Here is a 14,351-nt window from a genome sequence, read left to right on the forward strand (position 1 = left end):
GAGTGAGCAAGTTGTCAACAAGCGGAAAGCAAGCACGATCGAGCACACCGATGGGAGCGTGGTTGGGTTGGATTCTGGGGCTCATCCCACTTCTGGGTTGGTGCTTGTGGTGGTGGAATGAGATTTGGTACGCGTGGCCAGCCAACCGAAGATGTTCCGACGCCGGCATGAAGTTGCCGCCAGGACACATGGGGTTTCCCTTCTTCGGCGAAATTTTCACCTTCCTATGGTACTTCAAGATTCGCCGCCGCCCGGACGAGTTCATAAACTCTAAACGACGGAAGTATGATTGCATCGAATCTTTAGATTGGATACTTGTGACTGACCTCATGCAGCATTGTGTATGAAACAATAACAAAAAGCCATAAGAGTAGTGTTTGTCTCAGGTTTCGATTAATGTCTCTGTGCACATGTTTCAGGTATGGTGACGGAGTAGGAATGTACAGGACTCACCTCTTCGGAAGGCCTTCAATCATATCATGCTTCCCATCCGTGAACAAGTTTGTCTTCCGAGCCGAGGACACATTTGTCAATGAATGGCCGAATGTCGATATTGTGGGCATGAATGCTCTAGGGACGGTTCAAGGAAAGGCCCATGCCAGGCTCAAGAGCTTTATCTTGAATGCCGTTAACCGACCTGATGCTCTTCACCGGATAGCTGCTTTGGCACAGCCGCGTTTGGTCGCTGCCCTCGAGTTGTGGGCCCAAAAAGGCAGGATTGTCACTTACCAGGAAGCTAAGAAGGTGTAGACCATCGCATAAGCTCCCCATCAGAAAACCTCATCGTCCGCATGATTAATCTTTGCCTGTTGGATTGCCCTCAATGTTCTACTAGTTGTTCTGATTTTGTTCTTCTTCTTTGCTTACAGGTGACCTTTGAGAACATTGGGAAACTGTTTGCGAGCTTTGAGCCAGGGCCACAACTGGAAAAGATGGACCGGTTATTTGATGATATGCTTAAAGGAATGAGAGCTCAGGCGATCAATTTCCCCGGAACTGCATATCACCGTGCTATGCAGGTTCGGTCGAATTGGAATCTTAAACTTTCTTCTAATCTGATACGTTGGGCGAAAGTAGTAAACTTTAGAATGACAACCTGAGTTCTCATTAACTTGCACAATGACTACAGCTCTGCATACGAGTATAAAGTTACATCCTTGTTCAAGAAGCTGAATTTTCCTAGCGTTATAACCAAGTTGCCCATTTCAAACCCCAAATGATCTGAAGTATGTCCTCAATCCAATATTGCAGGCCCGGAAGAAGGTCGAGGAGATATTCAGAGGAGAGCTAGAGAAGAGGAAAAGCCGAAGTGAAGAAACTGTGACCGATCTTATGGACGAGTTACGACAAGTCAAAGACGAGGAAGGAAAAAAACTATCTCATGACGAAGTGCTTGATAACATCGTTGGCTTTGTGTTCGCCGGTTATGAGTCCACTTCACTCGCATCGGTTTGGGCGATTTACTATCTTGCCAAGTCTCCCAATGTTCTGAAGAAACTCCGGGTAAGGACATGTTCCGACTTTGTAAAGGTTGTTTATCCACTGCTTCATTGCAACGCGTGAATCTTGACTTGAATGGCAGGAAGAGAACATGTCCATTAGCCAGAACAAGAAGGGCGAGTTCATCACGAGCGAAGACATCTCGAACATGAAATACACTAAGAAGGTAAAATCATTGGAGAACTTAAGAGTTCGAGTGACCATTTGACCAAAAGATCTGGAAAGCTTTTGAAGATGACAATTAGTGACATACAGGTGGTGGAGGAGACACTAAGAATGGCCAACATTTCACATTTTCTGTTCAGATTAGTCAAAAAGGACATCGACTACAAAGGTACGAAACTATCCCAAGTCTTCAGACAGACAGCCTTAGCTTATGCATTATGTCCTGCAGCTCGACCACAGGATAGATCTTCAAATTGCAGTTTTCTCAAGACTGCCTTTTCTAAGGCCATTTTGTACCTATCAAACAGATTTTCTCCGCAGTTATGCCGTTAGTTTCTACTGTCTTAGATTCGTTATACCTACAAGAACTGTTGTCTTGCTATACACACGAGTTGGTGCTGACTGCCGAGTCCTGTCCAGAGCAATTAAAGATGAGTTTTGCAGTAACGATCCCGGAAATTTGCGCAGGTTATAGAATACCAAAGGGATGGAAAGTGCTTCTGTGGCTCCGATACCTCCACACGAACCCGGAAAACTTTGATGACCCGATGTGCTTTAATCCAGATAGGTGGAATGTAAGATACAATATCAATTATGTCCATGGACAAAGCATTTGCTTTCCTTTTTTCCTACTTTGTTCTCTTTCGGGTGAACCTATGTAATACTTCGGTCACGTCCTTCAGGAATCTGGGAAACCAGAGGCGTACCAAGTGTTCGGTGGGGGATCGAGAATCTGTCCAGGAAACATGCTTGTGAGGATTCAACTGTCAATTTTACTGCATCACTTATCAATAGGATACAAGTAAGGAAAAGGAGTGAAGCTTTTAATCACCGACTTTAGGAGAAATTCCCAGTTCATAGAACCACCACAGAACTCACTACAATGTTTGGCAATTCTATTTCCAGGTGGGAACTGCTCAACTCGGACGCGGATTTTGTCTATCTTCCCCACCCCATACCGGCTGATCAAGTTGAAGTTAGCTTCAGCAAGCTATGAGGCCTGATTCAACTGGAAAAATGGAAAACCGCAATAATCGATAGAGTTGTACTTTCCGACCCAATGCTGTATCCAATTTGTTTCAACCATAATATTAGGAAGAATTGCAAAAGGAGATAATCCAAAAGGAATCTTTACATGGAAGTGCATTAGAGCTTAATATTCGCCAAACCTAACTAGTTTGGAATAAAGGTGATGTTTATGTTGATGTTGGCATTAGAGCTTAATATTGTAATTAAGTCTGCAGTATTGCACATGAATACTAAAATGCTACGCAGGATGCCGGTGAGGAACTGCAATTATGTCTGGTCCTAGTTAATATCTACTATGTTCGAGGTTTAAGAAAAAAATTTAGAGAGAAAAAGACAAACTTTAGTCTCTAGTCGCTCCTCGGGAATGCGAATCACTGTTAGTTTTTGGGGAAGCGTGAATTGATATTTGGTGAGGGTGTATTGTTTTGGCTATTTACGGCAAGGAGGGAAGATCAGTAGACAAGGAAACAACTTTTATTGAGTGGAAAATGATTACAAGACTTTTGGGTGTTTGACCAGTTCTTTTCACTTTTTCTTCTCTCTACTTACAAGAGCACTAACAAGCCTATTTATAGGCAAATTCCACCGACATTACAATCAACATATGGTGAATACATGGCCCACGTGTCTTTATTGCTAACCATGTACACTTTGACTTGTCAATCAAGATTTTTCTACACACTCTAGACTATTCTATACTACTCCTCTGCCGTATGAGGACTATATATTTTAGGATTTTTCTGGAATTTTCTGGTAAATGGATCAATTCTTAACACTCCTCCTTGATCCATTTACTTGATACTCCAAGCATACTTCGCGGGGCCTCGAACCTTGCTGGCGGTAGTGCTTTAGTAAATATGTCTGCAACTTGATATTCGGTCTTACAATATTTGATCTCGATTTCTCCGTTATTTTTCACTTTTCGTATGAAGTGATATTTGACGTCAATATGTTTGGTTCTTCCATGGAAGACAGGATTCTTGGACATAGCGATCCATGACTTATTGTCACACAATATTGGAGTTGATTCCTTCTGTTTTTCTCCAATGTCTTCTAGAATTCTTCGAATCCATATTGCTTGACTTGTAGTTGTAGCAGCGGCGACGTATTCAGCTTCTGCAATAGACTGTACTACCGACTCTTGTTTTTTGGATGCCCATGAAAATATTCCAAAGCCCAATGTAAATGCATAGCCAGTAGTGCTCCTTCTATCATCAGGTGATCCAGCCCAATCGCTATCGTTGTATCCTATGAGCTTAGTTGTTGCACTTGAGCGATACCAAATGCCATAATCTGTAGTTCCTCGTAAGTATCTTAGAATTCTTTTGGCAGCTCTAAAGTGAATCTGACTTGGATCCTTGGGTCTTGATGTAGAGAGTTGGTTCGCTCATGCTCCTCCCGAATCCTTGCTTGGTAAAATATTCATCGATCCCGCTATACCATGCTCGTGGTGCTTGCTTTAACCCGTAGAGGGCCTTTTTGAGTTTCAAAACTTTTTCTTCTTGGTCTTTAACGACAAAGCCTTGTGGTTGCTCCACATAAATCTCTTCTTGAAGATATCCATTTAGGAATGCTGATTTCACATCTAATTGATGGATCTTCCATTCTTTTTGTGCTGCTAGTGCGATAAGAGCACGAATAGTATCAAGACGAGCAACGGGAGCGAAAGTTTCAGTATAGTCGATACCTGGTTGTTGCAAAAATCCTTTCGCCACGAGCCTTGCCTTATGCTTCGGGATTGATCCATCCGCATTGAGCTTCGTCTTGTAGACCCACTTGACGCCAATGATTTCTTTGTCTTCCGGGCGATCGACGAGCTCCCAAGTTTTGTTTTTCTCGATCATTTTGATCTCTTCCTCCATGGCTTTTATCCAAACTTCTTCTTTGGATGCCTCTTCATAGTTTTCTGGTTCTAAGGCAGCAAAGTTACATGTGTCATAGATTTTTCTAAGGGTTTTTACCCTTAGTATTGGAGACTCTGGAGTAGATTCTCCTTCATTTGCTCTCGGAGAGGATGGGGGTGTTACGCCATGAGTAGTGGAGTCTGATGCTTCACCTTCTTCTTGTGCTATTGATTCCTCACGAACAGGTGGTATGTCGGGCGGGGTGACATACTTCTTTTCGATCTTCTCAATCTCCCAATTCCAAGCAGCATTCTCGTCAAACTTGACGTCTCGGCTTACCATGAGTTTCTTAGTTCTTAGGTTGTAGACGCGATACCCTTTTGATTGGTCACTGTAGCCGAGGAATATTCCCTTTTCGGTCTTTTCATCTAGCTTGCTCCTTTTTTGAGCAGGGATGTGGACGTAGCATATGCAGCCAAACACTTTAAGATGTTTTGCTGAAGGCTTCCGTCCGCTCCATGCTTCAACTGGAGTTTTGTTTTGAACAGCTCTAGTTGGACATCTATTTAAGATGTATACCGCAGTATAGACTGCTTCTGCCCGAAACGAGTTTGGAAGGCCTTTTTCCTTTAACATAGACCTTGCCATCTCCATGACAGTTCTATTCTTTCTTTCTACTACTCCATTTTGCTCCGGTGCATAGCCAACAGTTAGTTGACGATGAACTCCTTCATCTTCACAGAACTTGTTGAACTCCCTTGAGTTATATTCCGTGCCTCTGTCGCTCCTTAGGACTTTGATCTTGCGGCTACTTTGATTTTCGACGTGGTTCTTGAATTTCCTAAAGATAGAGAAAACCTCGGATCTTTCTCGAAGAAAATAGACCCACGTCATTCTTGTATAGTCGTCAATGAATAGGATAAAATATTTATTTTGACTGGCTGTAGGAGTTCTCATTGGACCACAAACGTCCGTATGGACTAGTTCCAATGGCTTTTTAGCTCTCCATACGCCTCTAGATGAAAATGACTGTCTTTGTTGTTTTCCAAGAAGACAGCCTTCACAAACATCTGAAATTTCCGATATTGCTGGAAAATCTCTCATCATATTTTTCTGATGGAGAATTTTCAACCCAGCAAAGTTGAAGTGGCCAAATCTTCGATGCCATAGCCATGATTCATCAAGTTGAGCTTTCATGGCCATATCTCTAACATAGTTCCATCGAATAGGAAAATTTCTATTTTCCATCTTAACAGAGGCAATAATATTTTTATATTTGTCGTAGATAACGCAGGCATCTCCATTAAAGTATAGAGAATACCCACATTGTATCATTTGGCCCACGCTAAGCAAATTTTGTGCAAGACTAGGCACCAGATATACATCATGAATATATTTTGGGCCTTTATTAGTTTCAACGGCGATAGTGCCTTTTCCTTTCGCATCAACTAATACGCCGTTGCCCAATTTTATTTGGTTTTTCACTAATGTATCAATATCGGTGAATATAGATTTATCTCCCGTCATATGATTGCTACACCCACTATCAATATACCACGTATCATTTTTCTTGTCATTTGTCGCTTGGCCAGCATAAAATGTGTTGTCTTTTCTTTCCTTTTCTTCAGCATAGTTAGCACGAGAATTTATTTTCAAGCGACAAACTTTTTCTACGTGGCCATATCTTTTACAGAATCGGCATTGTGGTTTATTTTTAAACCAACAATCTTTCTCCAAATGATTATTTTTCTTGCAAATACCACATGGTGGATATTTCTCCTTTTGTGAAATTTCTCCCCCTCTTTTATTTTTCCACGAGCTTTTTCCACCATTTTTAAATTGATGAGACCGTATATTTATTTTGGATTGAAAGGCACTTTCAACTGAATCTTCATCTTGTGCCATCAGTCTTTTCTCATGTGCCTCTAGAGAGCCAATCAATTCACTTATTGAAAGGGTCGACAAGTCCTTAGTTGCTTCTATCGTCGTGACAATCGGATTGTATTTTTGGGTAAGTGAAACTAATATTTTCTCTACGACCCTCCGATCAGTAATTCCATCTCCATAAGCTCTCATTTGATTAACTAGTTCCTTTAGTTTTCCACAGTATTCTTGAACGGTCTCATTTACTTTCATTTTAGAATTCTCAAAATTTCTCCTTAGAGTCTGAAGCCGAATAGTGCGTACCTTATCTGATCCTTGATATTCTTCTCGTAGTATCTCCCAAGCTTTCTTTGCCGTATTTGCTCCAATTATTCTTGGAAAAACTGTTTCCGAGAGCGCTTGTTGGATAACGCATAACGCCCTTGCATCCTTTTGTAGTTGATCCTTCGGAATTGTTGCACCTTCTTGCGGAACCTCGTAGCCTTTCTCCACGATGTCCCATAAATCTTGGGCCATTAGAAACGTAGTCATTTTGATGCTCCAGTAGTCGTAGTTGTTCCCATCAAAAATGGGAATTGGAAATGAGGATGACGCAACGTTGGCCATGGGGTGATTTTAGATGAGGGTGATTAGGACAAACGTCCAAAACCAACCGAACGTGGCTCTGATACCACTGTTAATTTTTGGGGAAGCGTGAATTGATATTTGGTGAGGGTGTATTGTTTTGGCTATTTACGGCAAGGAGGGAAGATCAGTAGACAAGGAAACAACTTTTATTGAGTGGAAAATGATTACAAGACTTTTGGGTGTTTGACCAGTTCTTTTCACTTTTTCTTCTCTCTACTTACAAGAGCACTAACAAGCCTATTTATAGGCAAATTCCACCGACATTACAATCAACATATGGTGAATACATGGCCCACGTGTCTTTATTGCTAACCATGTACACTTTGACTTGTCAATCAAGATTTTTTTACACACTCTAGACTATTCTATACTACTCCTCTGCCGTATGAGGACTATATATTTTAGGATTTTTCTGGAATTTTCTGGTAAATGGATCAATTCTTAACAATCACGTTTTCAACGTCAGATAAGTTTTTTTGTTTGGTAAGGAAAGTCAGATAAGTTTGTGCATTCTGAAACAACTTAACGAATCCGTAGAAGTCCTTGGAACGAAAAGTCACAAATCTTTTCAATGCGGGGCTAAAAACAAACTTTTCATTTCAAACATAAACGTTACAAGTTTTGATGCAGCAATACAATATTTTTAACTCTAAACGGGAGATTGTGCAAAGCAAAAAAGGATGCGGTGCCTATCATTTCGCAAGCGCATGAGCAGCTCCATTGTTGGTTCTATGGGTCCAAGCCAATCTCCAACCTGGATTGTGTCGAAGAAGGAAGCAAGAATCTATGACGAAAGGCTGAATGCTCCAAGGGCGAAAACCGTTCTGTTAGATGATATCGATTAAGATCATGCAATCCCTTTTAGAAAAATCGCTTTTCAGATCGCGAGGCACTGAGTATAATTGTAGGCGAGAAAGGGGAGCTGCTGCCTTCACTTCCATCGGCCACAGAGATGGGAAATGGGTGAATCGAGTTGGGTTAGGTGAGTCATAAATGGGTTCAATCTAATTTCACCCATTTAACTCATATTGACCGATTTATTTTCTAAACAACTTCAACAACCCATACCCAACTCACGCACGTAACTCTCATTTTCTAATTATACCAGTCAAGTATTCAAAATACTCGTGTACTTTACTTTAGTATGACCGGTTATTCTAATCATTTCAATTCGGGTCGAGTTTTAGTCGATATGCTCAAACTCGAGGCAGATTTGACAATTATGTTGGCTGCTTTGGTTCCCTACCGATGCCGACTGCACTAAGCTTCAGAAGTTTTGTTCATTTTATTTCCCGCAACGGGATTGAACTTACCTTTCCCCACAACTCGATAATCAGGTATGGCGACGGGGAAGGAATGCACAGGTCTCGCCTCATCGGATTGCTTTCCATCATGCTCCCCATCTGTGAACAAAGTTTGTCTTCTGAGCTGACCTTACCTTCATCGTAGAATGGCCTAGTGGCGATCTTGTCGGCACAACTTCGATGGCAGTGGTCCATGGAAAGGCACACGCCCAGATCAGAAACTTCCTCTCAAGTGCAATCAACCGGCCGGATGCTCTTCGCCAAACAGGTGCTTTGTTACAACCGCAGTCAGCGGCTAGTGGCTGCCCCTCAGTCGTGGGCCGAAAAAGGCCAGATCCCTTTCCGGGAAACTAAGAGGGTATAGTCCGTTACATGGGCTGTTCAATATTCCCATGATTTGGATATTAGCCAGAACTAGAAGGGGCAGTTCATTATGAGTGAGAATAGAACGTGTCGAAGATGAAGTATAGTATTGCTAACAAGGGTCACCCTATTGTTCCTTGGAAGGATGAGATGAGCCTTCAGATATATTCAGCTAAAAGATTCGAAAATTTCTGAAGCTGACAATGAATTACAAACATTAAGGTGGTGGAGGAATACAAAAGGATGGCCAATAGCAGCTTTCATGTTCAGATTAGTAATGAAGGAAGTCGATTACGAGGTACGGAGCTATAATTTGTTGTAGATGGTTGTCTCTGATGCCATTTTTAACCGGTGAATTGGAAGGGAATCATATTTCATCCGACGATTTCGTTACCCGGAAGGTGATTACGTGCATTGGATTTACAGTAACAAATTCCGGAATTTCTGCAGGTTATAAGGATGCCTAAGGGGCCGAAAGGTCATCCTTTGGATTAGATACCTTCATACGAACCCAGTCGGCACCCGATGTGCTTCAATCCAGACTGATGGAACGTAAGCCTTGACACCCGACTTGCCTATGGACAGAGAGTTCTGTCTTCCTTTCCCCTCGTTTTCTTTCGGGCAAATTTATGTAGTCGTCACAGTCTTCAGGAATCTGTGGGGCCAGGGGGCGGGGGTCAAACCAAGCATTTGGCAGGGGATCGAGAATCTGTGCGAGAGACATGCTGCTGAGAATTCAACTGGAGATTTTGCTGCATCATTTATCAGTATGATACAAGTCAGAGAAAAGTGAAGAACTTGCCGACTTTCGGACAAATTCCAATTTCATTACAGCATAAATTGACGTACATGTTTGTCAATTGAATGGACAATTGCTCAACTCAGATGCAGGTTTCGTCCATCTTCTGCACCCAGCTCCGATTGATGAAGTTGAAGTTGGTATCGGCAATCCATGAGGACTAATACTAGTTGAAAACTGCACAAGGCCGGAATAATTGAGTAGTGTTAGTCTCATCATCTGTATGCTTTATCTTATTTGTTTCAACCAAAATATTAGGGAGGACAATGAATTTGGAAATCTAACTTTCAATTGAAAATGCTACAATCTTGTGACATGTACCGTCACACGAACTCAAATGTAAATTGCGATTAAGCCGATATACTGTAACCCTTAGGTTGGAGTGAAAGAGGACGAGCAACACAAAGAAAGCCTCCAAGACGAATACACTTGTCAACTGCTGAGCATGGGCCAAAACAAAAAATAAGATGTATCAACTACATGAAGTCACATTGGAGTGCATCAATTTGGGATTCTATCGCGTCATTCGATCCCACTTATATAGAACCAAGAAATCTAATTGACGGATACTGCAAAAATCTTTGGATCATAGTAATAACACAACTACTGAACTGTGCGATACCTACACTTGTTTAGCACCTTAAGGGTTATTCAAACTTTGAATTCGATATTGACGATAGAGCTTAATATTTAAATGAAGATTAGTTCACTTGCTCTTAGTTTTTCATTTTATAGCAAGCAAACTTAACTATAATTATTCACTTCATATTTGAATGCTTCCAGACAGAGGAGGACCAAGGCTGACCACTCAGGGTTGTGAATGACTCTCCTCTGCATCTCCAGGCCAAGGTTTCTGATGTTATTCAGGTTATGAACTGGTTTTGGCCTCCTCCTCGAGCAGAGAATCTGGTGCAGATTTAAACTGGTCTTTGTGTTTCTATCCAGCCTAATTTCTCTGTCCCTGACACTGTCATCTGGAAGTAAACTCCATCTGAGAAGTATACTATACTGTTGGAAGTGCTTGGAATGCTTTGAGATCTAAAGGGCTTAAAGTGTCCATACATTCCTCGACACTGTTTCATTGCTGGTTGGCAATAAATAACAGGTTATCCACTAACGATAGGTTACTCAAGTGGAATATGCATATGTCACCTACTTGTTGTCTCAGTAACTTAGCTATTGAAGACAGGAATCATTTATGTTTTTAGCTGCCCTGTATCACCTCAGGTCTGGTCTGTTGTGCGGCATGTTCATCAGATTTCGAGAGTTCCTAGTGACTGGGATAGTGAGATTGCCTGGACCGTCGGTTCTTTTAAAGGAAAATCTCTTCCTCAGTTTCGTTCAAAACTTTCTTGGGCTGCTTTCCCTTTACTTCATCTGGAGAGCTAGGAATTGTTGTTTACATGACTCTTCGCGTGATGTCAGTGTTGGTGTGATTCTTTCGAAGATCGAAAAGGCGGTGAAGGGTCATTTGTTTGAATGCTCTGCTATTGGAAGTGAACTTTTCTTTGATGTGTGTAAGTCTCTTTGTAGAAACTGGAGCCTCGGCGTTGTGCAGTGCATGACCTTGTAGGGAATCTTGATGTTGTGTAAGGCTTTTGGTTCGTTTCTTTCGGTCCAATTCCCTTACAAAGCATTAGCTTTTATTGGAATTCCTTTTTGACCTGAGCTTATGTTAACCCCTAAAAAACCACAAACTTTCACTCGGTATCCAAATCTGACCTCCTTTAGCTTTCTATCCACTACCGCGTCATTGATGATGTGAAAATTCCACGTGTATATCTCTCTCCACATGTCATTGATGATGTGAAAGTTCTGTCACATTTTATGGATTAACTCAATTGAGGAATTATCTGCTTTGTTCCATCCTATATAGAGCCTCATAGTTTTGTCCTTTGACGTATATGGAGGCACTTTCGCAAGAAGTTACCCATCTTGGTAGTACTCTATCTAAGCACGTTTAGCTTCGGAATTCCAAAGCAAAGGTTGCCATTATGTTAAAAGGCGTCTCCGTGAGTTCATTCTAATTTTCACACAAACACAAACACAAACACACACATATATCTCAGGCACGCTCTCTCCTGTTCGGAGTACAATTCATTTCATTCCTGCCCCTTTGCCACGCTAGAAGCCTATCAGATTTCGCTCCTTATCTGAGTCCCTGGCCTAGTAACCACTCCTCGCTCTCGTCGAACCGTGTCGTTACGGGCCCACTAGGTTTCTCGTGGTTCATCCTCAAACCATACACATATTGGAGGGGGTCCCGCTATGATACCATATTATGAAAAATGATTTCTTAAAAAATATTTTCCTTTATTATGTAGTTTTCCCTCAAACAAAAACAAATGCACTTTAGATTGCAATTGAAATCTGAAGGCTCCCCCAACTTACATTCTATATAGCTCCAGAAACATATGTCCTCTGGTGTACATGTGGGCACCTTCCCAAAAGGGCTTCCTCCCGAGCACGCTTAACTTTGGAGTCTCAAAGTTCAACATTGCCATTATGTCAAAAGACGCCTCTATGAATTAATTTCAATTTTCACATATATATTCCAGAATCGCTCTTCCCCTATTCGATACATAGTTCCGTTCATTTATGCTCTCTTCGCCATTTTATAGACCTATCGGGAGCCGCTCCTTGTCTAGGTCATCTAGCGCATGTCCCCGCCTTCATCGGACCAGGTCATTATAGGCTCACCAACTTCCGCTTGGTTCGTCCCCGAACCACACACATACTGAAGGGGTCCTACTCTTATACCATATTGTGAAATATTGAATTAACTCACTTAAATATTGTTCGCTTTGACTTGTGCCACACAAACCTCATGGTTTTATCCTTTGGCACACAGATGGGCACCTTTCCAAAAGGCCATCCATCCTGGGAGTGCTCCCTCCTAAGCATGCTTATCGTTGGAGTTCCAAAGCTAAGCATTTCCTCTACTTTAAAAGCCGCCTTCATGAGTTAATTCTAGTTCGCGCGCGCGCGAGCGCCCACACACACACACACATTCCGAAATCGCTTTCCCCCGGTTCGATTCACGGTTCGGTTCATTCCCGCCCCATTCGCCATCCTAAAAGTCTACCAGGAGCCGCTCCTTATTCAGGCCCTCTAGCCCCAACGACCAGTCATCGTCCTCATCTAACCAAATCGTTACAGTCTACGGCAAGTCAAGACTCGCTAGGAAGAACATTGTACAGGTGATAAATCTCTTCTTTCGTCAATTACTTGTCTCATCGTAGCAATATGTACTTAGAAAGAGCAAATACCATACAAGTGAGTGGAAACGCTCCCATTAGGTATGTACTCTTAAACAAGAAAGAAGTTGTATGCGGTGGCTCCGGCAATAGCCAACGCAGAAGAAGAAGCAAGTTCTCCCTTTTCCACAAATTCTACTAAGAAAGTCTCTTTTGTCGACCACCGTAAGCAAGTACTTATTTTTTTTTCCTAGGCTAAGGCTCTTTGATTCTGGAGACTTTTTTGGAACCCTTGTTCTATCGGTTTGCCGGTTGCCACCAAGACAAAGGCTACGTCGTTTGCAACCTCGGTGTATTTTGGATGCTTCTAAGCAAATTAGAAGAGCGCGGAATTGGACCTCCCTCGGATGGAGAAGAATGCCTAGAGAGAGTGTCCTATCCTTAGGTCCCCTTCCCGAGCTGAGGCCACCCTCGCGTCCGTCACGCCTCCCTTAACAAAGACATCAGATTGCGACGTTGAATGGACAAGAGAAAACGTAGCTAATAGACAAACAGAGAAGAACAATACGAAATCAAACAGGCAGGCAGAGATCCACATGAAGATTACAAGAGTGAACCCATCAAATGATTGAAAAGGGACATTCCTAAGTGAATCAATCAACTATAAGAACGAACCACCGAGAGCCACAATCTCTGTCACATGGATGACAACTAGCCATTCATTACCAAACCAGACAGAGGCGACCCACAAGATCCAAACACAAATGGATAACAACCTTTGGAATTTTAAAATTTTCCTTCTGCAAAGAAAAGACAAGATCGTGCTCGGTTTATCCCTCCAATCAAATCTTCAAGCCACTCTTCTGGCCCTCATTCCATTGTTTTCAATCCATTTACAGCTAGTACTCCCCAGCATTCTCTTCTCTTTCATTCAGCACTTCACGATCTCAAAGTAACTTCCATTGGCACCATTTGACATACACAGTCACATGTGAACGCGATTCGATTCACATAGACACTCACGAACATCATTCCACAAGCATATATCAAATTCTTTCCCATTTCAATCAGCTACGCACAGGAAATGCAGCAAGACACAAGCATCGCAGTTCCAATTGGGTAGCCTTGGCCTAGTTTGAGCATCTCTCTCTTTCCTTCGTTACTAACGAAAAAGTCGGGGTCGCCAAGGAATGGCTAATACCAAATCGTCAACCAATCAAAACAATCGAAGCAATCAAGTTGCAATAAACAAACAATCTCTAACCCATCCAATCCAACCAACAAACGAAGCGGCACATCATCAACCCATAAAAATTGCCAGATTAGGCTCCATTTGTTTAGCCAAAAATGTGTAAGTACATAATTGCCTCTTAATTGCTGTACTTGATAAAGAAAAAGGAAAATCTGCCAATGAAGATAGAAGCCGACCCAGCCAAAACACTTATATCGTTTTAAGTGGAGAGAGTGATGGGTCTTGTCTATTCAGCAAACGGAATCTCCATAGAATCAATCAAACCCAAAAGCAATTGTGTGACTATGTTTTGTTTTTACATCTGTTTGGTATAGATTAAGAAGAGTGAGCAAAGCTCTTGAGAAACTGAAAGTAAGTAGGATTTTTTATTTGAGGGAGGGTGCGCCA

At 41.9% G+C, this 14,351-nt stretch overlaps 1 protein-coding gene across 1 annotated transcript; it reads left to right on the forward strand.

Annotated features, from left to right (window-relative positions):
• LOC115734962 (ent-kaurenoic acid oxidase-like) lies at positions 1-2,743 on the forward strand. The gene is made up of 9 exons (XM_030665997.2): positions 1-283; positions 420-744; positions 870-1,019; positions 1,252-1,503; positions 1,583-1,666; positions 1,756-1,834; positions 2,134-2,240; positions 2,349-2,467; positions 2,572-2,743. Exons 1-9 carry the CDS (start codon positions 51-53, stop codon positions 2,660-2,662), a joined length of 1,440 nt encoding a protein of 479 aa, XP_030521857.1. The 5' UTR covers positions 1-50; the 3' UTR covers positions 2,663-2,743.
• The last annotated feature ends 11,608 nt before the right edge of the window (positions 2,744-14,351 follow it).

The sequence above is a fragment of the Rhodamnia argentea genome, chromosome 7, assembly GCF_020921035.1.
Source record: "Rhodamnia argentea isolate NSW1041297 chromosome 7, ASM2092103v1, whole genome shotgun sequence".
Classification (NCBI taxonomy): Eukaryota; Viridiplantae; Streptophyta; class Magnoliopsida; order Myrtales; family Myrtaceae; genus Rhodamnia; species Rhodamnia argentea.